General features: G+C 43.1%; 1 protein-coding gene across 2 annotated transcripts in view; it reads right to left on the bottom strand.

The window, feature by feature from the left end:
- The window catches only part of DNAH7 (dynein axonemal heavy chain 7), a 498,098-nt gene that overhangs the window by 104,436 nt on the left and 365,886 nt on the right, over positions 1-27,776 (bottom strand). For both annotated transcript variants that reach the window (XM_077448738.1, XM_077448739.1), the window contains exons 48-52: positions 18,746-18,936; positions 17,309-17,442; positions 14,291-14,626; positions 12,244-12,370; positions 11,365-11,559 (exon numbers count right to left, since the gene is read on the bottom strand). In XM_077448738.1, coding sequence (XP_077304864.1) covers positions 11,365-11,559; positions 12,244-12,370; positions 14,291-14,626; positions 17,309-17,442; positions 18,746-18,936 — 983 coding nt within the window. The remainder of the gene's footprint in view (positions 1-11,364; positions 11,560-12,243; positions 12,371-14,290; positions 14,627-17,308; positions 17,443-18,745; positions 18,937-27,776) is intronic.

The raw sequence follows: 27,776 nt of genomic DNA, 5'->3' as shown, positions 1-27,776 counted from the left end.
GTTTTAAAAACTACCGTTTTGGCGGGAGCACTGATTTTAATGACGATTAAAGTGAAAAAAAAAAGTGAAATATTCCTTTAAATATGGTGCCTGGGGGGTGTCTATATAGTATGCCTGTGAAGTGCCACGTGTTTCCCGTGTTTAGAACAGTCCCTGCACAAAATTACATTAAACGGAAATAACACCATTTAAAACTGCTTGCGGTTTTAATGTTATATCTGGTTCCTGCAATATGGTTGAAAATCATTCAGAAAAATGGCATGGGTAGCCCTCCCTGCCCATTACCAGCCTATTTGGGTCTTGTACGCACATTAAGGGGAACCCTGTACCCATATTAAAAAAAAGGAAATGCGTGTGGCCCCCAGGCCCTATATACTCAGAACAGCAGTATACAGGCGGTGCAAACAAGACAGGGACTGTGTAGGTTTGTTGTGTTAAGTTGAATCTGTTTGTCATTTTCAACCGGTACATTTTTAAAGTGTAGCTCCAGTCAAAAAAAATATCTTTAAGCTTTTTGGAAAACATAGGGAAGGGTTATCACCCCTGTATAATTTGTTTTGTCGTCCATCTTTTTTCATCTCACTTGCTGTTGTCTCCTTCCGTTTGCAAGTAGGAGATGTTTGTAAATTGGATGTTTGAAAGTAGGGGCCTGCCCTATATGCTCTGCAGAAATGGCGGAACAAGGTGTTGGTTTTGCAACAACATTGTAAGCCCTCAAAGTGACTCTTGGTGGCCGCTGGAGCGCCCTGCTGTGAACGATTATATCAAGAATTGTAATTACATGCCATTGTTGAACAGTGGTAGAAAAATTGACCTTTGGTGGTTGTGGTGCTGGTGCCACAACACTATAAGTCCTCACAGTTACTCTGGGTGGGCACAGGAAGGGGCCCTCCTGTGAAATATTATATCAAGAATTGTAATTACATGTCCCTGTTAAACAGGGGCAGAAAAATTGGGCCTTAGGCACTGGTGCCATCACACTGCAACCTCTGCCATACACTCTAGTTTTTTTGCAGGAATTAGCCCTGCTGCAAAGCATTGCATCAAAAATTTTACTTAAACGCCCCTGTTAAACAGGGGCAGAAAAATTGGGCCTTAGGCACTGGTGCCATCACACTGCAACCTCTGCCATACACTCTAGTTTTTTTGCAGGAATTAGCCCTGCTGCAAAGCATTGCATCAAAAATTTTACTTAAACGCCCCTGTTAAACAGGGGCAGAAAAATTGGGCCTTAGGCACTGGTGCCATCACACTGCAACCTCTGCCATACACTCTAGTTTTATTGCAGGAATTAGCCCTGCTGCAAAGCATTGCATCAAAAATTTTACTTAAACGCCCCTGTTAAACAGGGGCAGAAAAATTGGGCCTTAGGCACTGGTGCCATCACACTGCAACCTCTGCCATATACTCTAGTTTTTTTGCAGGAATTAGCCCTGCTGCAAAGCATTGCATCAAAAATTGTACTTAAACGCCCCTGTTAAACAGGGGCAGAAAAATTGGGCTGCTGGCATCACCCAGAACCAAAAATGTTCTTCCAACATATCAGCGGAGGAGGAAGAGGATAGACAATCAACATAACAGGACAGTCACTCAGCATCAGCATAGGCAGTCTTGAAGGGATGTGGTATTTCAAAAAAAATTATTCGGTTACATCAGCTTCAGGTGCTTGGTAGCTGTGGGTGATCCAAGACTGATTCATCTTGATGAAGGTCAGTCGATCAACTGATTCGGTGGACAGGCGCACCCTGTGATCGGTAACGAAGCCACCAGCAGCACTGAAGGTGCGTTCCGAAAGAACGCTGGATGCAGGACAGGCCAGTAGCTCAATTGCATACTGTGCAAGCTCTGGCCAGTGATCCATCCTCAAGACCCAGTAAGCCAGAGGATTTTCAGTGGGAAAGGTGTCCAAGTCTGACCTTGCCCCTAGGTATTCCTGCACCATGTAAATTAGACGCTGGCGATGGGTGCTGGAACCAATCATACCTTGGGGCTGCGGACTAAAAAATTGTCTGAAAGCATCAGTCAGACGGCCACCTTCTCCACCGCTCCTTCTGACTGATGCCTCAGCAACACGTTGTCCAGGACCAGGAGTTTGTGACCTCCCAGTCTCTGGGAACGCGTTGCACAGAGCTTTCTGCAAGGCCTCCCGGAGATGTCTCATCCTCTGCTCCCTCTGCGATGGCAAGATAAGGTCGGCAACCTTACCCTTGTACCGTGGATCAAGGAGAGTGGCCAGCCAGTAATGGTCCCTCTCCTTGATCCGAAGAATACGAGGATCCTTCCGCAGGCTTTGCAGGATCAGGGAGGCCATGCAGCGTAGGTTAGCTGAGGCATTCGGTCCGGAGTCCTCTGGGTCACTAAGGACAACATGATCCGCAGCTACCTCCTCCCAGCCACGTACAAGTCCACGTGTTTCTTGGGACTGTAAATCATCCCTATAAGACTGCTGCTGCTGATGCTGAGTGCCAGCCTCCACCTCCATGCTGACACAATCATCCTCCTCCTCCTCTTCCTCCTCCTCACCCTCTTCCTGTGTGATGGGTGGCACAGCAGGAACACTGTCTGGATAAAGGGGGCCTTGAGAGGCAAGGAAGTCCTCCTCTTCCTGCCTCTGTTCTGCCTCAAGTGCCCTGTCCATTATTCCACGCAGCGTATGCTCCAAGAGGTGGACAAGAGGTATAGTGTCACTGATGCATGCACTGTCACTGCTCACCATCCTTGTGGCCTCCTCAAACGGTGACAGGACAGTGCATGCATCCCTGATCATGCCCCACTGGCGTGGTGAGAAAAAACCAAGCTCTCCTGACCCTGTCCTGGTGCCGTAGTCGCACAGGTACTCATTGATGGCCCTCTGCTGCGTGTGCAGCCGCTGCAGCATGGCCAATGTTGAGTTCCATCTGGTGGGCATGTCACATATAAGGCGGTTCTTGGGCAGGTTCAACTCCTTTTGGAGCTCAGCCAGCCGAGCACAGGCATTAAATGATCGGCGGAAATGCACACAGACTCTCCTGGCCTGTTTCAGGACATCCTGTAAGCCGGGGTACCTGCCCAAGAACCGCTGCACCACCAGGTTAAGGACGTGAGCTACACAGGGCACATGGGTCAGTTGTCCCTGTCGGAGGGCGGAGAGGAGGTTGGTGCCATTGTCGCAAACCACCATTCCTGGCTTAAGCTGGCGTGGCGTCAACCACCTCTCGGCCTGCCCCTGCAGAGCTGACAAAACATCCGCCCCAGTGTGGCTCCTGTCCCCCAAACAAACCAGCGCAAGCACGGCATGGCATCGTTTTGCCTGCGTACTTGCGTAGCCCCTGCAACGCCTACGGAGCACCGCTGGTTCTGAGGACAGAGCACTGGAAGAGGCCATGGAGGAAGAAGAAGAGGAGGGGGTGGAGGAGAGAGGTGTGTCACAACCAATAGTAGCATTTTGGAGGCGTGGTGGCGGAACAACCTCCAATACTACTGCACCTTGTCCTGCATCCTTCCCAGCAGCCAGAAGAGTGACCCAATGGGCCGTGAAAGACAGGTAACGTCCCTGTCCATGCCTGCTGGACCATGAGTCAGCGGTAATATGCACCTTACCGCTGACCGCCCTGTCCAGCGAGGCAAGGACATTGCCTTCCACATGCCGGTAGAGAGCCGGAATTGCCTTCCGTGAGAAAAAGTGGCGTTTGGGGACCTGCCACTGAGGAACCGCACCTTGTACAAACTCACGGAAGGGGGCCGAGTCTACCAACTGAAAAGGCAGCAGTTGAAGTGCTAGCAATTTAGCCAAGCTAGCATTCAACCGCTGGGCATGTGGATGGCTGGGAGTAAATTTCTTCCGCCGGTCCAGCAGCTGGGGCAGGGACATTTGTCTGCTATAATCGGACGTGGATGTACCACTAGCAGAGTTCCCGGAAGCACTTGGCTGTGACACACCTAATTCTACACCTTCATTCCTCTCAGAGCAGGTTTCAGAGAGGACTGAAGGTCTAGTGGGGTTGGAGATGCCAGCTGATGAGGAGCAAGGAGAGGTCCGCTTTGTTCTTTGGTGTGGGTCTTTGAGGTATGCTTGCCAACGAGCTGCATGGCAGGTCAACATATGTCTGGTCAAGCATGTGGTGCCCAAGCGGCTGATGTTTTGGCCACGTGAGATACGCTTGAGACATATGTTGCAAATAGCAGCGGTGCGATCTGATGCACTCGTCTCAAAAAAGGCCCACACCAAAGAACTTTTAGAATAACGCACAGAGGAAGCGCTCTGCGCAGGCGGAGCTCTGCGGTGTGATTCAGTCGGTGTGCTGCCCCTAAGCTGGCCCCCGGAGGGCATCCTGCCTCGTTGGACATGTGCCTCCTCCTCCTCCTCCTCCTCCTCCCTCCTTCCAGGCACCCACGTGGAGTCAGTGCCCTCATCATCCCCTCCCTCTTCATCGCTGTAGCAAACCTGGCAGTATGCTGCAGCTTGTGGAACATGACTGCCAGATTGCTGTCCTTCTTGAGCATCCCCTGTCTATGTGCTCACGCTACTGCCTTCCTCTAGCTGAGTGTCATCATCAGAGCCCACCAAACACTGGGCATCCTCCTGGAGCATGTACCCAACACTGTGCTCAAAGAGTTCAGGAGACTCCTCAGGAGGACGTGGTGGGTCTAGGGAAGGAGTCACTGATGATGACATTGAGAGGAGGGACGACGATGTGTTAGCAGCTGCTTTTCTACTACCCTGAGACTGGGTGAGAGAGGATGAGGAGGATGAAGAGGGCTTGGTCATCCACTCTACCAAGTCGTTGGCATGTTGCGGTTCAACATGTCCAGCTGCAGAAAAGAAGGACAAGCATGTCCCATGGCCACGTGCTGATGACAATGCACCGCGTCCCCGACCAGCACTGTTGTCTCTAGACACAGAGCCTGCTTGCCCTCTTTTATCGGCTCGCGCCTGTCTGCCTCTCCTTGCTGGCCTTCCAGACATGGTAATGGCCTGAAGGGAGTTGGGTAAAACAGTAGTTGGGTAGTTTATATTGTGCTGGAGGCACACAACACCCACTAACTCCTGCAGATGCCTTTTTTATAGAACAGCAGAGTTAAAGGGGTATATACAGATGTATACTGTGCTGTGCTGGAAGCACACACAACTTCCAATAACTCCAGCAGATGTCAATCGGGCCCAAATAGAGAACAGCTATGTAGGTGGATAATAGCGGTATGTACTGGGTACAGAGCAGGCACACAGCACGCACTATCTCCTGAGTGACACTGCTGACTGCAAGCTCTATTGTTAAAGATGGACCACTAGCTATATAGGTGAGGTGAATATCACGGTGTATACTGCGGTCAGGGCACGCAGACAATAACCAGAAAACAGCAGAGTTAAAGGGGTATATACAGATGTATACTGTGCTGTGCTGGAAGCACACACAACTTCCAATAACTCCATCAGATGTCAATCGGGCCCAAATAGAGAACAGCTATGTAGGTGGATAATAGCGGTATGTACTGGGTACAGAGCAGGCACACAGCACGCACTATCTCCTGAGTGACACTGCTGACTGCAAGCTCTATTGTTAAAGATGGACCACTAGCTATATAGGTGAGGTGAATATCACGGTGTATACTGCGGTCAGGGCACGCAGACAATAACAAGAAAACAGCAGAGTTAAAGGGGTATATACAGATGTATACTGTGCTGTGCTGGAGGCACACACAACTTCCAATAACTCCAGCAAATGACAATCGGGCTCAAATAGAGAACAGCTATGTAGGTGTATATAGTGGTATGTACTGGGTACAGAGCACGCAGACAGCACGCACTAACACTACTGACTGCAAGCTCTATTATTAAAGCTAGATCACTAGCTATATAGGTGAGGTGAATATAGTGGTGTATACTGCGGTCAGGGCACAGACAGTAACCACTACACAAGAGCAAAATAGTAAATCAGCCAAAAACGATTGGTGTGTAACTGTGTTGAAGGTACACAGAACACCCACTGCTTCAGATGCTAACAAACACTACACGAGGCCGCCTGAAAGGCAGCTTTATATAGTGTGGGGCGTGCACTACACAGTCTGAGCTATGATTGGCCACAGGCAGGATGCCTGTGGCCAACCATTGCTCTTCCCGCTTCTGGCGCTGCGATTGGCCAAGCATGCGGGGTCACAGTGCATGCTTGGCCAATCGTGAGACAGCAATGCATTGCGCCATCGCAGTGCATTGTGGGCCACACGAATTTTGCCGCGAACGGCCCAAACGTTCGGAATTCGGCGAACGCACGAACGACCGATGTTCGAGTCGAACATGCGTTCGACTCGAACACGAAGCTCATCCCTACTCCTTACCTTTCTGGACTGTGGGAGCAATGTGCTCTTCCCACTGGTAACATGAATCATTAATAATGTCATCCAGCAAGGCACCAAATAGCCTCTAACCTTGGAAGGGCAAATCTGTCATTGCTTTTTTAGATGCCTGGTCTGCAGACCAGCATTTCAGCCAAATCAGGTACCGTAGCACCACTGCTGATACTGATGCTCTAGAGAGCAGGGGGACCGTATCCAGTGCCGCATCACAGACATACTTAGGGCCATGCACCAACTGATCTGCCAGTTCTATGCAGACCGGGGAAGTCTGTTGCTTCTCCAATTCATGGTGCAGCAACTTTGCCCATTCGGTAAGTGTCTGCGACACCAAGGTCACAGCCAGAACAGGTCGTAGCGCTGACCCCACCACCGTAAACATGGACCGGGCCACTGCCTCGGCCCTCCTATTGGAAGGGCCCTTGAAGGCAGGAGTCCCTTCTACCCAAATCATGGTTACTTTATTCAACCTGGATACCGGGGGGTCAACGACTGGAGGAGACGCCCATTTTTTCATGAAGAATCATTCTTGCCAAACCAATCTATTAACATTCTAGGAGGAGGTGAACTGCCATCTAGATAAAGGAAGGCCTGTAGGTGTGGTGTATCTGGATTTTGTAAAAGCATTTGACACAGTTCCCAAGGTCAGTTGCCATGGACCATAGGGTGAATACATGGCTTGAAATATGGCTACAAGGGTGAGTTTAGATGGTGGTGATAAATGGGGAGTATTCGGAATGGTCAGGGGTGGAAAGTGGGGTCCCCCAGGGTTCTGTGCTGGGACCAAACCGATTTAATTTGTTTATAAACGACCTGGAGGATGGGGTAAACAGTTTCTCTGTATTTGTGGACGATACTAAGTTATGTAGGACAATAACTTCTCTGCAAGATGTGAAAACCTTGCAAGAAGATCTGAAAAAAATGAATGGGGTGGGCAACTACATGGCAAATGGGATTTAATGTGGGACAATGTAAAATAATGCATTTGGGTGTCAAAAATATGAATGCAATCTACTTACTGGGGGGAGAACCTCTGGGGAATCAAGGATGGAAAAGGACCTGGGGGTCCTAGTAGATGGTAGGCCCAGCAATGGCATGCAATGCCAAGCTGCTGCTAACAAAGCAGAATAACAGAATATTGGCATGCATTAAAAAGAGGATTAACTCCAGAGATAAAGCAATAAATCTTCCACTCTACATGACTTTGGTCCGGCCTCACCTGTAGTATGCTGTCCAGTTCTGGGCATCAGTGCTAAGGAAGGATGTACTGAGAATGGAGCGAGTACAGAGAAGGACAACAAAGCTAATAAAGGGACAAATACCATACTGGTGACCCCATAATAGGGATAAAACTTTTACGAGGAAGGGAGTTTAATAAGACACATGGCCACTCATTAAGATTAGAAGAAAAAAGGTTTAACCTTAGACTGATATAGGGTTCTTTACTGTAAGAGCAACAAGAATGTAGAATTCACTTCCACAAGCGGTGGTTTTAGCGGGGAGGATCGATAGTTTCAAAAAACTATTAGATAAGCACCTGAATGCCCACAACATACAGGGATATACAATGTAATACTAACATATAATCACACACATAGGTTGGACTTGATAGACTTTCAACCTCACCTACTATGTATGTAAGTATGTAACTATGTAATAAAAATAAAGAAAATCTACCCTCCCCAATTTCCCCAATTTTTGAGTATTATAAATCAGAAATATAAAGAGAAATGCATGTACAAGGTGCATGCAATACCTACAGAAACCTTAGGTTATGGTCAATGGATTTCTGAGGTACCTAGGATCACAACTAAAATAGTAGAAAACTGAATTTATTTTTTTACATATTTCACATAAAAGCAGTTACACACATCCAATAAATCATTCATTCTGCTCAATTTGAGGCTAATAAGCCCCCATTAGTGCCAATCCTAATTCTGAGTTAAAACTGTTAGGGGATCAACAATATTCAATATTCCTTTACATGTCTTGTGGGACATATGAGTTGGTTGCTGGGAAAGTCCAGCTATAGCCTACTCCCTCCCATCTCCCATGCCTCTCTACTGGTCCATGTTCATAGCAGGGCTCAACACATGCTGAAACTTGAATGGACTCAGAGAAAACAGTGACCACACAGATCTATATTAGATCCATTGTTGGACTCTCCTCATGGAGTAACAACTTGACAGCAGGTGCTGAGCAAGCATAAAAGATAAAAGATTAAAACAGTTGTATGCATAATATAATTGGCTCTATAATATTAGGTTATATATATATATATATATATATATATATATATATATATATATATATATATATATATATATATATATTAACTCACACTTCATTATATACTTTTGCTATGCTCTAATTTTTTTACTGCAATTGTAATCACTGCCTGCAGCCACATTGTACACCGGTACTGCTCTTCTCTCAAAAAGCAGTGCTTCAACTTAAAGTGTTTATCATGGTAATTCACTTTTTTCCCCTTATGCTTATCTTCAAGAATAGCAATTGAGCCAGGCATATCAACCCCAATGTTTATCAGATGCTGATATAGCCAAACAGCTTCTTGAAATAATATGTATTTCCCTTCTGTCAGTGACAGTGCTACTGTTGTCTATTTTCTGCTCATCTAACAATATCATCTCAAAGTTAAAAGTGGATCCGGTAGCTGACTTGCAATCTTGTCAAGGCTCTGTAAGCATCTTTATATTAAGCAATGTTTGCGAGAAATGATGAGGCTGATATTTCTTTTTCAATTTCTTGCTGATAAGTTTAGACATTTTTGGACATGTAGTTCAGTCACGCTAAAGAGAAGCAGCAACTTTTCTACACAAAACTCAGATGACTGCTAGTCTAAGACTTTTATTGAGACAATACATCTAGATGGCACCCATATACATTTTTAAAGATATATATAGAGGCCTAATATCAAGAATATACCAACATGTAGGAATAAGACATACTGTATGCATATTTAAACTTTAATACATATTATTAACATAAAAACAATATTTACATTAAGAATAACTAGACTAGTTTCTTATTTCCATCATTTAAAAAGTACTGTATATTGCACAAACAGTGGGGTAATATGGCGCACTCTGGAAATGGCTATATATTACTAAGAGATGGGTATGGAGTAGGGTACTGAACTGGACAACAAAACAAGTTCATATAAATCAATAAGTCTGTGTAGGGAAAACAATATGCTGTCATTGGAAGGCTGCCAGCTCAAAAGTTAGAAGAGACTCTGGAACATAGAAAGGGACAAAAAATAGTGACTTCTAAGCAGGCCCGTTGCGACAGGACAGGCAAAACAAGCAATTGCTTGGGGCCCCGAGCTGGCCTGGGGCCCCAGCCGTGCCGCCGGCCACCGCTTCCTATAAGCTGCAGCCTGTAGCGTGGCCGAGCTCCTCTTCCTTCCTCCTGCAGTTCGCACAGTACAGGAGATTCAGTTTCCTGTTCCCGGTCAGACTGACAGGAAGTGCACACACTGAGTGCTCACTTCCTTTCAGTCCGGCTGGCCGGGAACAGAAAACTGTATCTCATGCCACGTGGTACGCGATAGGGAGGGGGGTTAAAAAAAATACGGGGGGAGTAGTAAGGGGGGGAGGATATATGTATATATATATATATATATATATATATATATATATATATATATATAATGTATTTCTAAGTAATTTTTTTGTTAAAAATACAGAACTTGTAAGTGTCAAAAACATGGCTTAGACATGAAAGGGTTAGGTGACCTATGCTGAGTTTTTTACCCCTGAGTTAAAGTGTAACCAGTAGAGATATTTATAGTAAGCTGTTTTGCAGGTGAATTGGTGTGGTTAATGCTTTTCCCCAAAGGCTGTTGGATCAATTCTCCATATCTAAATTTATTCTGTTAGCCTTAGGCCGCGTACACACGGGCGGACTGTTCGCCCAACTTAGTTCGTCAGACAATCCGACAAACAGTCCGCTCAAAATTTGCATGAACGGACTTGACCACACACGATGAGCAGACAGTCCGCTGAAAGCGTGCGCGATGACGTGAACGGCACGTACAACGGGACGAGAAATTCGACGTCCAATACACTGCAATGCAACCTTCGCCGTGTAAATCCTTTCTGAGCATGCGCGAAACTTAGTCTGTCGAACGAGCCTACACACGAGCGGACTGTCCGCTGAAACCAAGTTTGGGCGGACAGTCTTACGGAAATTCCGAAAAACTTTGTTCGTCAGACTGTCCGCTGAAACAGTCCGCTGAAGCCCACACACGAGCGGACTGTCCGCTGAAACACTGTTCAGCGGACAAAGTTGGGCGAACAGTCCGCCCGTGTGTACGCGGCCTTAGGGTATTTTCATTTTATATGTTTAGGTGTGGCACATCCCATTGTTCCAGTTATTGTTTTCTGGGTGATTCACACACAATTCAATCATACACTAATGGGAACTTATGTGAGATTAAGCAGCTGGTAAACTGCCAAACGAAATATGAAATAAATGTAATTTCATAGGAGCTACAATATCTCATAAAAGTGAGTACACCCCTCACATTTTTGTAAATATTTTATTATATCTTTTCATGTGGGGTGTACTCACTTTTGTTGCCAGCGGTTTAGACGTTAATGACTGTCTGTTGAGGTATTTTGAGGGGACAGCAAATTTAAAGTGTTATAAGCTGTACACTCACTACTTTACAATGTAGCAATGTGTCATTTCTTCAGTGTTGTCACATGAAAAAATATAAAAAAAAATGTACAAAATGTGAGGGGTGTACTTGTGAAATAATGTATGTAATGTTATATGTGAGAAATAATGAGCACTTTTGATCATTATAAGCACACAAACAATATCCATATTGGTAATGGACAGGGTACAGTAGACTTTGTCATTTTCTAAAGGATGAATATCAGATATATATTTGAAAAAAGCAGCTTAGGAAGAGAACTTACCTTTGCACCTAATTTTTAAAATGATTGCTTCTTGGAAATTCTACGGTGTACACCACAAATGTATTCTAATGTAAAGGTGTTCACTTACCAAACTATCATATACAGCTTTCCAACCATCTTTAAGCCTCATAAAATCCTTGCGAATGCCTTTAAATCTTAGTAGGGAATCCAAACGGCATATTTCATCCCAGGATTTTTGGGGTAGCCAGGTACATGGATTGGAGTGTGGATTGTCCAGCCCTATGCCTCCAGTCAGCAAAAACATCCATTCCTCCTCATCAACCTAGAACAATGACATTGCTTTCTTAGGATGCCTTTCAGAATGTACAATATATAATAAAATCATGGGCCAGACCATTTAACCTAAAACTATACACTTCTATACTGTGAAGTGCATGGTAGTATCAGCCAACCGGAACATTGTGCAGGAAAGGCATGATCTGTGCACGTTTCTTACACCACACGTGAGCATGCTGCCGTTAAAATTAATTGTTAATGGCACCCCAAACGCATCTTACAATACAAGGAGGCCACCAAACTGCATGGTACCATAGTACCATACAATTTGATACAGCACAATTTGAAAAACAAATAGAAGCTCTACTTTTCACATGCTAGTATGTTTGGCAGCCCATTGAGATGCATGGGCCGTCAAAATCAGAACATATGGACCATGCGTGTTTCCATGTGAACCAGCCCTTAATGTGACTCAATAAAAACTGAAAAACAAAGCTGGTGACGGGTATAAGGTGCAGGCACCAAGCAATTTTCAGTGCCCTGCTCTGCACAAATGCTTAGTTGTGCTGATTAGGCTAAAACCTCTTGATAGTGCTAAAGTTTGCCTTCCCATCTCGTTTTGTTTTACAGATCATCTGTTATTATTTGGAGCTCCATAACATTTTTGTTCTGGATATATAAAGATTTATAAAAGGCAAATGCTTTTACTAAAAGTTCAAACAGTTCTTACCAGTTTTTGATGCTTAAGAAGATTTACTGTTAAACAGAATGAAAAAAGAAGCTTGTCCTTTTCAAAAAGTGAACGGCAAACATTTGCATATAGTGAGTACGTGAAGTGATCTTTGAGAAGCTGAAGCCTTAAAAACAAAACAAAATAATGACAAATGTACATAGGTTTTAAAAACATAGCAGCTCTGAAAGCACCTGAATGACTAATACAGTTAACATTTTATCAATAATGCTGTTTTCACTAACTAAACAACAGTAAACATTTAAAAGTAAAACACAAAACAAAAGAAAAGATAAAAATGTAATACAAATGTGTAATTATACAAAAGCTATACATTAAAGTGGAGCTCCACCCAAAAGGGCAAACTCTACTTATCTGCCTCCCCCCCTCCTCGGGTGCTGCATTTGGCACCTTTTGGGCTGAAGCGAGTACCTGGTTTTGACAGGTACCCACTCCCACTTTTGGCTCAGTTCACCATGGCGAAGTGAGACAGAAGTTTGGCCCCCTCCTCCTTCCTGCAGCCAGCTCATTGAGAAAGCACAGCGGGATTTGCGCATGTGCAGTAGAAAACCAGCTGTGGAGGCTCAAGGCGGCAGCACCCAAGAGACAGTTCAAGAATCAGCCCACTGGATGCCTGGACAGGTAAGTACCTTAACAGTAAAAGTCAGCAGTTACAGTATTTGTAGCTGCTGACTTAAATTTTTTTTGGGGGCCGGGGCGGAACTCCTATTTAGGAATAGTGATTGCTCAATAGTAACTGGCCAGCATAGTAAGAGTGTCAGTTTCATAGAAATTGCTATGATTTACATTCTTGCTAGTGGGTAACTGCAAGTTTTAGCTTACATATCCTTAAATATAGAATCTAGCAACACCAAATCAATGAAAGTAATTTTAACTTTGCTCAATTATTGATTGGGATGCAATGTGGATGTGTAATACACCATAATTGAGTTAATCCATTAAAACTGGAATAAAGGAAATAAACACAAAATTGCCAGCAGCAAGCAATCAGGTTTCACATTTAATTCCCTGGAGAAGCAAGACTCCTTTCATTGGTAATAATCGGCAACAACTTAAAAACTTCAGTTCTGTGCTGGGGGGTTGGTTTGTGCTGGGGTGGGTGGACCTATGCTGGGGGGTGTCAGTCTGTGCAGAGGGGTGTGTACTAGGGGGAGTCAGTTTGTGCTGGGGGGAAGGGGTCGGCTTGTGTTGAGGGGTCCATACTTTGGGGGGGGGGGGGTATTTCTAATTTCAGAGGTTTGTTCTACAGGGATCTGTTTGTGCTAGGTGGAACCAATCTGTCCTGAGGGGTCTGTGGTCTGTGTTGAGGTGGTTGATCTGTGCTGAGGGATTTGTGTTGAGGTGGTTGATCTGTCCTGAGGGGTTTGGGTTGAGGTGGTTGATCTGTCCTGGGGGATCTGTGTTGCGGTGGTTTATCTGTCCTGAGGGATCTGTGTTGAGGTGGTTGATCTGTCCTGAGGGATCTGTGTTGAGGTGGTTGATCTGTCCTGAGGGGTTTGTGTTGAGGTGGTTGGTTGATCTGTCCTGAAGGATCTGTGTTGTGGTGGTTGATCTGTCCTGAGGGTTCTGTTTCGAGGTGGTTGATCTGTCCTGAGGGATCTGTGTTGAGGTGGTTGATCTGTCCTAAGGGGTCTGTGTTGAGGTGGTTGATCTGTACTGAGCGATCTGTGCTGGGGGAGGGGTCAGCCTGCACTGAGGGGTCTGTAATTGGGAGGGGAAAGGGTATGTACTGAGCAGTCTGTGTGGGGGGGGGGGGGGGGGAATTGACAAGAGTCACTGAAACAAAAAAAAAAAAAAATAGAATAAGGGCTTATGCTGACTGGCGCTGTTTTTAAATGCTCAATTTTATATTTGAACACACTTAAATGTGTTTGAATGGCAAATGCAGTGTCTGAGAAGAAAAGGCTGCATATGACCTTCCTTCGACATTTGACCACATAACAAGCCTTGTTTTCTGCCTTAACCCTCCATGAATAAAGACCCACTGTTTATATACAAAAAAATACATGTTTGTAAAATAGCCTACCTTGTCTGCAAATGTTCTGATCTCTCTGAGTTATCTATAGACATTACAAAAAGGTTAATAAACCAAGTAAGAGAATACTGGTACATGGGCTCAATGTTGGCCAGGTCAGCAATGGAAAAAAAGAGAATTGAGGAATGGATGGAGATTGGGCGATAGCCCATTCTTGTTGCATCAATCTTCTTTTCTGTTGCCTCTGCCACAGCTTGCTTCTCAGAAATTTCATTTGCCAAGGCCTTGGAGGAAGACAATATTTTAATGGCAGTTTCATCTTCTAATATGTTTCCTTCTGAAGATGAAAGCACTTCTAAAATCTTATCTTCAATTTCTTTTAACTGCCTGGAAGTATAAGAAAAAGAATGCATAACAAACAAGATTTTAGTGTTGAAAATATCAGGTTTTACTGTGTGCCATCAACTAAATGATGAATTAAATGACTGAATTTTTTAATGATTAAATGGTTTCAAAATATTTTTTTTATTTAGAACGTATAATGTATGGTTCCAGCATCAAACACTTCATGCTAATTCATGCACATAATAATTTACGGGCAAAAATGCAAGAGTTCAGAAATTTTTAAATGATAATTTACTCATTAACACATTTCATTTATATACTTAAATATCAAAGGGATATGAAATTGTTATTCATTCACATGAAATAGTTATTAGCTATTGCAAAGTTTTATTTCTCATTAATCTGTTTTTTTTTATTTTTATAATTAATCCATTTTTTACACCTCAAAGGCTCCATAATCTGCTCTCTTCATAGGCATGTTACATAAGGGAACAGCATTAGCCAAAAGCAATACATACTGTACTTTGAATAATGAGAATCTGTGTGATAATGTCTGTGAATTGACGTTACTTATACACTGCAAAAAGCAATACTATAACAAAACTATCACATGCGATAAATTAACTTGACCATGCAATAAAACCTTTTGTAAATTATAAATATTAGTTGTGACTAATACATTCTGCAAATAATATATGGTGGTAACATTATCTAGTGCATCATAAATCAGTGAATGAAGTGTTTGTTACCTCGACATTTCATATTCCTGATATGTGTTTTCTGTACCATGTACATGTATATGTATTACAATCAAAAAGGTAAATGTATTTTAATGGGATTTTATATGCTAGACCAACACAAGGTAGCATTGCCGGGACCGACAATTCATTATAGCCGCGAGTACTTTTAAATTACTTTTTTTCCTTTAGAAATGTAATTTTGCTCTCAGACTGTTCTAAACACGGGAAACATGAGCCACTTTACAGGCATAATATAGACACCCCCCAGGTACGAAATTTAAAGGAATAATTCACTTTACGCATTATTAAAATCACTGCCCCCCCCAAAAAACTTTCTTTTGCATTGATACATGTCCCCTGGGGCAGGACCCAGGTCCCCAAACACTTTTTATGACAATACCATGCATATAAGCCTTTAAAATTGTCACTTTTGATTTCTCCCATAGACTTTTAAAGGGTGTTCTGCGGCTTTCAAATGTGCACCCCAAATTGTTCACTATTCGGCAAACAGGTAATCACCCGATGTTCGAATCAAACTCGAACATCGGGCCCATCTCTAGCAATTAGTCTTTTGGGGTATGTCTCTACCAGCTTTACACATCTAGAGAGTGAATTTTTTCCCCATTCTTTTTTCCAAAATAGCTCAAGCTTTCTCAGATTGGATGGAGAACAGCAATTTTCAAGTCTTGCCACAGATTCTCAATTAGTTTTAGGTCTGGACTTTGACTGGGCCAGTCTAACACATGAATATGCTTTGATCTAAACCATTCCATTGTATCTCTGGCTGTATGTTTAGGGTCATTGTCCTGCTGGAAGGTGAACCTCCGTCACAGTCTCAACTCTTTTGCAGACTCTAACAGATTTTCTTCTAAGATTGCCCTGTATTTGACTTCACCCATTTTCCCATCAACTCTGACCAGCTTCCCTGTCCCTGCTGAAGAAAAGTATCCCCACAACATGGGGCTGCCACCATGTTTCATGGTGGGGATGGTGTGTATCAGGAGGATGTGCAGTTTTAGTCTTTCACCACACATAGAGTTTTGCTTTTAGGCCAAAAAGTTAAATTTTGGTCTCATCTGACCAGAGCACCTTCTTCCATATGTTTGCTGTGTCCCTCACATTGCTTTCTGCAAACTGCAAACTGGACTATTTATGGTTTTCTTTCAACAATGGCTTTCTTCTCGCCACTCTTCCATAAAGGCCAGATTTGAGGAGTGCACGACTAATTGTTGTCCTGTGGACAGATTCTCCCACCTCAGCTGTGGGTCTCTGCAGCTCCTCCAGACTTACCATGGGCCTCTTGGATGCTTCTCCGGTTAACACTTTCCTTGCCCAGCCTGTCAGTTTAGGTGGACGGTCATATCTTGGTAGGTTTGCAGTTGTGCCATACTTTTTTTCAATTTTTAGATGATCGGTTGAACAGTGCTCCATGAGATGTTCAAAGGTTAGGATATTTTTTTCTAACTTAACCCTGCTTTAAACTTCTCCACAACTTTAGGTAACTTCTAAAGGAAATTGGTTCTACTAGATTTTAGTTGGGGATATCAGAGTAAAGGGGGCTGAATACAAATGTACGCCACACTTTTCAGATATTTATTTGTAAAAAAAATTGAAATAAACTATATACATTTAAACTGGCTACAGTTTTGCATGACCATGCAATTGCCAGTTAAAGTAGACCAGTGTCAAATAGTGGCTAAGATACTAATTTTTATGGGAGGGTTAAGATACACTTAAGTAGTTTGGTATTTTGGTATTTTACTTACATTTAAATTACACTTTAAATTGTTTGGGTTTTTACGAGCAATATTTTATCAAATAAATACAAATTTTAAGGAATTTTTAGCATCTGATTGCCTTCTAAAAGTAATCTTTTCATTATAATGACAGAGAATTAGACTGCTTGCAATGGAAAGACCTTCACTTTTCCTCTAGAATGCTGTTTGTGTGAGATTAACAATTAAATGTCCAATGCAAATGTTACCTTTTATTTTCTGCACCTTGAAGAATAAGTGCTTGCTTCTCTTCCTCGAGATCTGGTCTTTCTCGAGCTACAACAATACCCAACAACTGGTCCTGCATCCCTTCGGGAGTGATCATAAAATTCAGCAAGGTGACCTGCATGATGCAGAAGATATTGGAATGAAGATATTGATACAAATATTCCAAACTAAATGAAGCAACCAAATTAAACCTTCGACTTTGAGAGAAGGCAGCGTGCTTGACATTTCAATAGTGTTATTTCAAGTTTAATCAAAAAGAGCACAGCATTTAAATGTGAACTTTAAAGCATGATACCCATCAGGCAAACATACAGGAAAATAGGAAGCTATGTAATAAACCATCAACACAAATCACAGCTTTGTAGTCTACAAAGAATTCCTCTGGTGTTATTTTCCCCCCATGGAGGTTGACAAACATAGCATCTGATTCATTGAAAATATCATCATAAAAACATTGCAAACAAAAAGCAAACTCAATTATTTAAGTAAATAATTCCAAACAAAAGATAATAATAATGACATACTTTTCCACATGGACTCAACAACACTTAATAAAGTTTAAAGGAAACCTGTCATGAGACCAACTAGGCAGTTGCCTTTGCGGACCTCTCCTATTGAAAATGCTAGTTGCCTTGCAGTCATGCTGACCCTTTTGTCAATACTTTGAGTCACTGACCTAGAAATATGCTGATAAAGATATTTATCTGCATACATGTTCTGGGCCAATGACTCAGAAAGCATTGAAGCCAGCAAATCAGCATATGAGCCAAGGTACTAACATTTTCAAAAGGAGATCAGCATTGGTATCACTATGATTGGCATCCCTATGTATATCTTAGGGCAGATTTACTTTAAAGAGTGACTCCACTTTTGTTGAGAAAAAAACATTCCCCTCTGGGTGATCAATGCACATTGCAAGAATTTTGACAAACTTTGTTGCAGATTCCTACCTTTTCTTATTCTGAAGAAAACAGATGTTTGTTTGTCTGTGTCCATGAGCAAAGTGAATGTGAATGGGAGTGACTGTATAATTATCAATCAGCTGCCACACTTGCAGGTTTCTAATGAGGAAAGTGGCAGGGACTGCATCACTTTAGAGGTGATTTCCCTTTGGCACCACCAATGCCATTTTTGTTCCAGGGACCCCCAAAATCTGACTTGTATCTTAGTTCTAAGCCAATCACACAAGCAAGAAATAAATTTTTTTGGGGGGCCTTCCATACACCGCTTCTGTAAGGAATGCCTCAAAGTTGCCATATAGCATTGCATTTTACACAAAATTACAGTGCTGAAGTTTGAATCCGAAAATACATTTTACTAACATTTAATTACAATATCACTTGTGTAGTAATTGTATGTGATATTTTTATTTTTTTTTGCTAATTTTTTTCCTAAGAAAAAATAAGCTATGAACTAACCTTGACAGAAGTTTCAGGCAAGTAATGTGGATTTCTCAGTTTAGTTGTAATGTAGAAACGGAAATCAGGAGCATATTCTATAGTGGAATCACCAAGGCGAATGCACACACTGCCTCCTTGTTTAAATGTTTGTTTCAGTAGAAGTGGCTCAAGAATAGGGTCCAATTCTTCTCCAACATTTTCTAGTAGAACTATACAAAGAATATGAGTCAAACAACAACACAGACACCAAGGCCCTGTACATATGGGCTTCAATATGCTTTGCAGTATGCTAGCAGGCTTCAGTAGGCTTTAGAGAAGCTTCAAGTAGTGCTAAAGAATATGAAGCCTGCTAGCAGCTTGTTTAAAGTTACAGTAACTAATCTCATTAAGATATACATTTACCCCCTCCAAACTGAAGCTGAAGTGTGCTTTAAAGGCTTCCACAAATTTTTTTGGAGTGGCTGAAAGTCATGGGAAGGGGGTTTAACTTAAAGATGGGCTTCAACATATTTATCAATTATATGAAGATTGGGATTAAAAGTACTTGCGTTGTTTGAGTAGATGATACAAAGCTTTTATTGTAATTAAATATTGACAGTGTCTTCCATTTACAAGTTGTTTTAGAGACACTCCTTTGCTTCTATGTTTGATAACTACACATTAGGTTCAATGTAGAGTTATGAATTTAGGAGTTAAAATCACAAATGCAACATATATTGAATGGTGGGAGAAATGTAGGGACCCTATAACAGAGAAAAAAATGAATGTCTGACTTAATATCAACATGCAATGTCACTCTGCAGAATAAAAAGCTAGCAAGATAAGCTCTTTTCAAAAATAAACATTGCCTCACGGAAGTAAGACATTTATTTGCCCCTACACAAAGCATCCTTAAATACACAGGTAATTTTGGCCACCAGTTCACAAAAACTAGAATTGGAAAAAGAACAGAAAAATCCAATTACATATTCTGGAGTACCCCTATGTCAGCACAAATAGGTGTGGCTCCACCCACATGACCCTAAGGAAAGTCCATTGTCTTGTCAACTTATGAGCTAAAGGGGGCCTAAAATGTGGCCCCTGACATCACCAAAGGGCTGCACATAATGTTCATATATATATATATATATATATATATATTAGACAGCGGGTAAAATAAGAATTGAACACATGGGGGCGTGACTGGATGTGATTGAGGCAGGTCATAGCTTCCCAGAGCTCCAGCTATCCTCCTGAATATTACACTGATTTATGCCGGTCTAACCAATTTCTACCTGAATCTGTACCCCTGCAACACTAGGAGACAACAATGAGCAAGAGGATGCCATCCTCAGCATCCAAAAAAGCTGAAAGAGCTATTCTCACAGCCCCCATTGGATCAGAGAAACAGCAGCTCCGCTCCCAACCCAGCATGGCGGCTAGCTCCTCCCACGCCATCTTGGCTCCTGTGTCTGGTACATAACACGCCAGACTGCAGACCACGAGGATGGAGCAGTCGGAATGCAGTTTGTCCCAGAAATCAGGGATCGCCTCATCAACACCACCGGAGATTGAGGTGGACACCGAGGCCATTACCAGACCAATCCTGGAGGCAATTGTGGCATCTAAGTCAGTTCTTGTGGGACGCATTAATTATCTGGCCTCCGAGTACAACCTCTTCAGGCACGACTTAGACAAGATTAGAGGCCGACTTACTACACAGGAGGATAGCATATCTGAAGGCTCACAGCTGGTGGAGCTCAGAGATATGGTAAGATCGCTTTAACACAGAGCGGATGACGCTGAAGACAGACAAAAGAATGAACAATGTGAGGGTGGCAGGGTTGCCAAAGGGGGCTGAGGGGTCTGCCACAACTAAATTTGCTGAAAAAGTCTTTAAAAACCTGCTTTCTCTGGGAGATCTCCCACCCACATATGTTGTAGAGAGGGCGCACACTGGAATGAGGCCCTCAAGTTCCCCACCACGGCCATTCCTGGTCAGGTTTCTTAATTACAGAGACAGTGACATGCTACTAGCTGAAGCCAGAAAGCATCAAGATTTGAAGTTTGAGAATGCATGCATCATGCTATTCCTGGATTTCTCTGCTGAGACACACATTTACTGATGTCAGGAGAAGGCTCAGAGAAAGAGAATTAAAATACAGCATGCTCTACCCTAGCTGACTTTGGGTGCAGTACAGGGGTGCTGTGAAATTTTTTGATACTCCGCAAGATGCCTGTGTTTGGCTAGATCAAAACCCATGATGCCTTTCTGTACATTTTCTTTCCACAGCACCTGATGATTTCTCTGCTTGTTTTTTCTTTTTTTTGATCTTTCCTTCTCATGAAGGCACCAGACCGGGGCTCTTCACCTGCATTCTTTTCCTTTTTTTTGCCCGGGACACTCACTGAGCATAGATCACTGCAGAATTATAATGTCCCATACACACGATCGGAATTTTGGTCGGAAAAAGCTCTGATGGTTTTCCCGACAGAATTCTGATGGGATTTCGCTCAAGCTGTCTTGCATACACATGGTCACACCAAATTCTGACTGTCAAGAACGCGGTGGCGTTCAACACGTACGACAGGACTAGAAAAAGGAATTTCAATAGCAACTAGCCAATAGCTTCCGTCTCGTAGTTGAATCTGAGCATGCGTGAGTTTTTGCACGTTGGAATTGCATACACATGATCGAAATTTCCGATACAAACTTTTTCCTTTGGAAAAATTGAGAAACTGCTCTCAATATTTTGCTGGCGGAAATTCGGCCAGCAAAATTCGGAACATACACACGGTTGCATTTTCCGACGAAAAGCTCTCAACTGTCCTATGCTGGCCGAAATTCCAACCGTGTGTATGCGGCATCAGTCTTTCTACATCCCCCTCTTCTATGGTGCACACTTCTGCCCTGCGGTTAGAAGGCTACACCAGTTAATCCCTTGTTTAAGCAAGGAGTCTCATGTTAAAGATGTAAGTTTTCATCTAGAACTGCCAAACTTTAGACGCTTAAGGTTGGATACTTCCAGTTTTTTTGTTTCTGGGATCAAGCTGCATACAGGAAGATTTTTGGTTGTTTTTTAGTTTAGTAGTTTCTGGTATGACAACGGTTTTCTACACTAATGTTGCACTAATCTTAATTATGCATTGCATGTCTTTATATGAGTTTTCTCAATCTATTTTCTGGCCACTAGCTGATCCTCCTTGGTTCTTTCATTTTTTCCAATGGATAGTAGGCTGAGTATCTTGGAATGTGAGGGGTCTAAACAACAAATTTAGGAGGGCGGCAGTGTTCCAGTACCTCAAACAGGTCAAGCCACATATCATTCTCCTGCAAGAGACTAATTTGGAGGAAAGTAGAGCTCTATCCCTACGTAGACCTAGGATTCAAAAGGCATTTCACTCTACATATTCCACATATGCTAGGGGGGTCTCCATACTGGTCAGCAAGTCCGTTCTGTGTATGGTACACCAGATGTTTATAGATCCAGGGGGTTGATATGTGGCTGTGATACTAGACATTTATTTTCCTTTCCAAGTACAATTGCTGTATGGCTTGTTAGTTACACTGGCACCTTATGTCCATTTCCCTATGCTACTCATGGGAGATTTTAATGTTATTTTGGACCCTGTATTAGACTCCTCTAATGTCAATAGGCCAGCCTCGGTAGACCTCTGCTCCTGGGTATCCTTGTCAGGTCTGACTGAACTATGGCGTTGGAAGCACCCTAATGTCACATCCTATTCTCATTTATCTTCATCGCATAAATCCTTTGCAACAATTTATTTAACATTTGGCAACGCTCTCTTGCTACGGTATCTACTTTATTCTGAATATTTAGCAGGGGGAACCTCGGATCATAATCCACTCTCTGTCACCTTGACTCTTCCAATGGGGGGGGGGGGGGGGAGGGGAGGCTGGAAATTATCACCAAGGTGGCTGCAGGAAGATCAGGTAGTCACCCAAATACAATCCTCCATACATACTGGTTGACTAATGCAGACTCGGCTGAGCCGCCATTGGTGCGGGAGGCATTTAAGGCGGTGGCAAGAGGAGAGTGTATCTCTGCTAAAAAGGCAGCCAGGAAGGAACATAACTAGGAGGGTGAGCTGCTTCTGGCCAGAGAAAGAGAAAGTGTGAGAATACACACGAACTCTCCATCAGAGGCTATGTGTCCCTGCTGGAAACGCGGCGCTCTGTGTCACTACATTTTACGAACCTTGCACATACTGAGTCTAGGAGGAGGGGAGAGTCTACCTGAAGGAGATAAGAATGGCAAGCTATTAGCCAACTTGGTGGCAGACCAAAAATCTCCTGTTAGCATACCAGCATAAAAACGTGGGTGGGGTACTGGTTACAGAGCTGGGCAATATTTTGAATGAATTTGTACACTACTTCTCACCATTATTTTCCCCTATTTACTCATATGTTTCCCAAGACTTGGATGAGTTACTACAAGGGCTTTCCCTTCCTAGACTGTCAGATTCTGATATTGCTCTCTTAGATGATAGCATTTCAATATTGGAAATTGAAGCGGCCATCCTAGCATTTACACCACAGAAAGCCCCGGGTCCAGATGGATTCCCAGCAGACTTCTACAAAGTATATATGAAACTGTTAGCCCCTAGACTGAACATGCTTTTCACTGTTTGGAACATGGGGCCCTCCTGGCTTCTATGATGGAGACCTATATGGTACTGCTCTTAAAGCCTGGCAAGGATCCCCAGGTTCTTCCTATCGTCCTATAGCACTGCTCAATATGGATCTGAAGATACTTACTAAAGTGTTAGCATACTGTTTGGCCAAGGTCATCCCGTCCTTGGTGGACATTGACCAGATGGGATTCCTGCCTGGAATGTCAAGGGACATGAATTTGAGGAGGCTGTTCACTCACCTGCAGCTAGATACCCCAGACTACCCAGCCAAAGTCAGTGTTTCTATAGACATCGAAAAAGCTTTAGATTCTGTCGATTGGCAATATTTACATAAGGTGTTGGAGAGTATGGGTTTCAGCCCTGGATTCCGCCGGTGGATCACATTGTTGTATAGTGACTCTCAGGTGGCAATTCAGCTGGGAGTCTCCCTCTCTAATTTTTTTGCAATAGGTACAGGCACCAGGCAATGTTGCCCTCTCTCCCCATTTATTTATGCTCTAATGATGGAGCCCATAGCGAGAGCAGTCCACAGAGGTAGGAGCAATTAGGATGGGAAGCATTCAAGAATGTCTTGCATTATACGCTGATGACTTGCTCCTGTTCCTCAGGGAAGTGGGACTTTTTCTCCGAGTGGTCCTATTACTACTTAACATATTTGCCTCCTATATGTGCTTACGGGTGAATTGAAGCAAGTCATCCATACTACCGCTGGGTCCTGAAGCAAAAATAAAACTAATGATAGCCTTCCACTGCGGTGGGTCTCCTCCATCACTTATTTGGGTGTTAAAATCACTGCTAACATTCAGTATTACATACTCCTAAACCTTCACCCACTGGTAGCACAACTTAATCAAAGAACCCAGGTATGGAAGAGGTTGCCTTTATTATTACTGGGACATATCAGTCTCCTCAAGATGAAGATTTTGCCCCTAATTCGATACTTTTTGCGTCATTCCCCTCTGTGGATTGCTAGAGCATATTTTCAAAAACTAAACACTATCATCGGGTCCTTTCTGTGGTCCCCCAGTCGCCTCGTATAGGCATCAAAGTTTTGCAACAATCTGGAGACAAGGAGGATTGGCACTTCCAGAATGGCAAAAGTACTACCTTGCAGGTCAGATGGTTTTTGCTAGGCGTTGGCTGCTAGCGGATGATGGGGACTCTGCCACAGTCCTGGAAGTTGTGCAGTTGGGGTCATATGAGAGTTTACGACTAGCCTTTTACAGGGGCCCAAAATCTAGCTTACCTCTGAGTCCATGAAAGCGACTATAAAGGCATGGGAAGTTACCACGGCCCTGGTGTCTCCTAGCTTTGTGGGAGTTACACCCTCTGGCCCCTGTGGATAAACCCAAACCTCCCTCATTTTTGCTCCCTACAGGACCTCATGATTTGGGCCAGTAGGGGCATTAAGGTGTTGGGAGATATCACCAGGGAGGGTGACCTTATTACTTTTGACCAATTAAAGGCAAGACATGACTTACCCAACTCATACTTCTTTTGCTATCTGCATGTTCGCCATGCATTTCAGGTGCAGTTCTGTAGTCGGAAGGTAGAGTATCTCCCTTCAGCTCTTGAGAGCCTTTTGTCAAATGAAGATTTGGTTAAACCACTATCAACAACGTACAAATCTTTATTTAAGAAAACCCCTCCAGGGGTGTCCAGATGGAGTGAAAAGTGGGAGAGGGAAATCACAGATATCCAGGGGGAAGATTGGGACGATATGTGGAATCATCCCTTCAAGCACTTGGTGTCTCCCAGGGATCGTCTGATCCAGTTTAAATTCCTACACAGAATGTATTATACATCGGCCAGGTTGTCCCACATCTAACCCTCATCTAGTAGTGAATGTTGGAGATGTTCATTCTCCCCAGCCAATGTGGAACATATATTTTGGAGCTGTCCACAGGTACAGAGTTTCTAGTCTGGGATCACCTCCTGTATCTCTGAGATTCTTAGTGTTCCGGTCCCTATGACGCCTAGGGTTTGCCTTCTAGGTTTGGTAGAGGAGGTGGTTCCTTCTCTGGCACATCGCACCTTACTAAATATAGGGTTATTCTATGGTCGAAAGGCTATTTTGCTCAAATGGAAAAAGTCAGGTGCTCCTACACGGTCATATTGGAAGGGTCTGGTGAACTCTGTGATCCATCTTTACAGAGCAACATATAGGTCAAGATGTTGTGAAAAAAAATTCATAATGTATGGCAGTCATGGTTGGATTCTTCCTCCACTGTGGGTTAAACACATGTATGATTAGATGCTACAGTAGTCGCTACTGTTGAATGACAGAATGGATAATAATGGGATGATACAGTGATTGACTGAACAGATACTTGCCTGTCTACCCTCACAGCTAGTGCTGAGTATCCTGCCTGATGAATAACATGTTATCACCTTGTTTGAATTAACTGAGGCTATTGCCTTAGATTTCCTGGTTCTGGTCAGTCGGAGTTTGAGGGGAAGGAGGGTGGGGAAGATGGGGGCAAGTTGACTTTGGGTAGTTGAACTATGTTAGTTCAGTTACTGGCCCTGCGTGGGCACTGGGCGGAGTGGGTATTTTGAGTACTTTACAGAGCAGCAAACACTCCTCGCATGCTCTGAATCATACAACAAGAAATGGTACATACGTGCTGCCCTTTAAGTCAGAATAAGGACCAATAAGTCATAAAGATTTTGAGGCCAAGACCTCACTAAAGTGTAATCATTGTGAATAGGCCATCAAAATGTCCATTGATTATAGCTTCCTAGCCATAAGGGGCTTCAATCCCCCAACTATAAACATAAGCTGTTTAAATAGCAAACGAAGAAAAAAAAGGGAGTGGGGGGAACACTTAGAGCATGATGCCAAGGCTGGCTAGAATTAGGGGAACATTAGAAGAGGTAAAGAGAGAGGGAGGAAAAAGAAGTGAGTTTGTCCAGGGTTGCTCCAGTCATTATCGGTCTTGCTCTCCCGGGACCTGCAGATAGGCCAGCCAAGGGGACCATATTTTGTCAAGGATGGATTTTTTTATCTCATAGGCCACTCACGATTTTTTCATTCAACATGATCCACGTAAGTTTTCATTTCACAAAGTCACTATCTAATAACAGGGCTTTTTCACGCAGTTGCTATAGCGATTTTAGCTGCTAAGAACATAAAGGTCTGGGTATGTCATGGGACATTTTCAACAGGTTTGTTTAGTAGGGCTATACTTGCATCTTTAGTGATATTAGCCATTGTGATTGAGAAAATAAATGAATGAACCCTTACCCAAAAGTGACAACCCTTAAGGCACATCCATCATATGCATGTGCAATAGTGTAAATATCTGGCCACAACCCCTGAAGAATGCGGCTGAGGTGCCTGGATATATTTTTGACAAATGCTCCTGTACCAAGTACCATCTGGCGTGCACTTTATAACGTCACCATTTTTGCTAGGTAAATATATCTCTAAAGGTGATATTGCCATGCAATTTTCACCACGTGTTGGTAACAACCCATGCAACCCATACATACAAAGAAACCAAACCAAATAAGCTCAGAAATTAAGTTATGTGTAATAAAATGGAATGACACAGGGAAAAGGTATTAAACACACGAGAAATGCAGGTGCAAAAAAGGCATGGAAAGCCAAGACACCAGCTGAAATCTATCCGTAATTAGAAAGCAATCCTGCCCCTTGTCAGTACAAACTAATATCAGCTGATTCAGTCTCAACTGATGGCGTGTAAAAAGGTGTCTTGTTACCACAATAAACATCTCATGATGGATAAAAACAAAGAACTCTCTCAAGACCTTTGCAACCTTATTGTTGCAAAACATACTGATGGTACTGAATATTTCAGTGAGCACTGTTGGGTCCATAATCCACAATTGGAAAGAACATCTTTTTACCATAAACCTGCCATGACCAGGTGCAAGAATTTTGAAACAGGAGTGAAAAGAATTATCAGAAGAGTTGTCCAAGAGTCTAGACCACTTGTGGAGAGCTTCAGAAAGACCTGGAATTAGCAGGTACAATTATTTCAAAGAAAACAATAAGTAATGCACTCAACCACCATGGCCTGTATGCACACTCACTACGCAAGGCTCAATGCTATATTTTTGGTTGGGGGCATGTTGCAGAAGACAATATGAACTCAGGAACATGTTACATGAGGCTAGTAGAGAACAATGCTATTACCCTAATCAATTTTCTCACTACAATCTGCTGCCATCCGTGGCCTCTGTGCCGCATGATGTTACATGTCAGGTCAAACTCCGTCCAATCAATTATGTCACAAATGGCATCATTGTGGGTTGAAATGCATTGGATGGCGTTAGACGTGACGTGAAATGTCATCACACATATCGGCGGTGGCTGGAGGATCATAACTTGCTTTTATTATGTTTTATTCTTGATGGGACTGTATATTATCATGTGGGTGCGCATTTT

Source organism: Lithobates pipiens, unplaced genomic scaffold (assembly GCF_037356315.1).
Source record: "Lithobates pipiens isolate NorthernLeopardFrog02 unplaced genomic scaffold, aLitPip1_a1.2 Scaffold_22, whole genome shotgun sequence".
NCBI lineage: Eukaryota > Metazoa > Chordata > Amphibia > Anura > Ranidae > Lithobates > Lithobates pipiens.
Note: the sequence above shows the minus strand (reverse complement) of the source record. Positions and strands in the feature narration are given on the sequence as shown.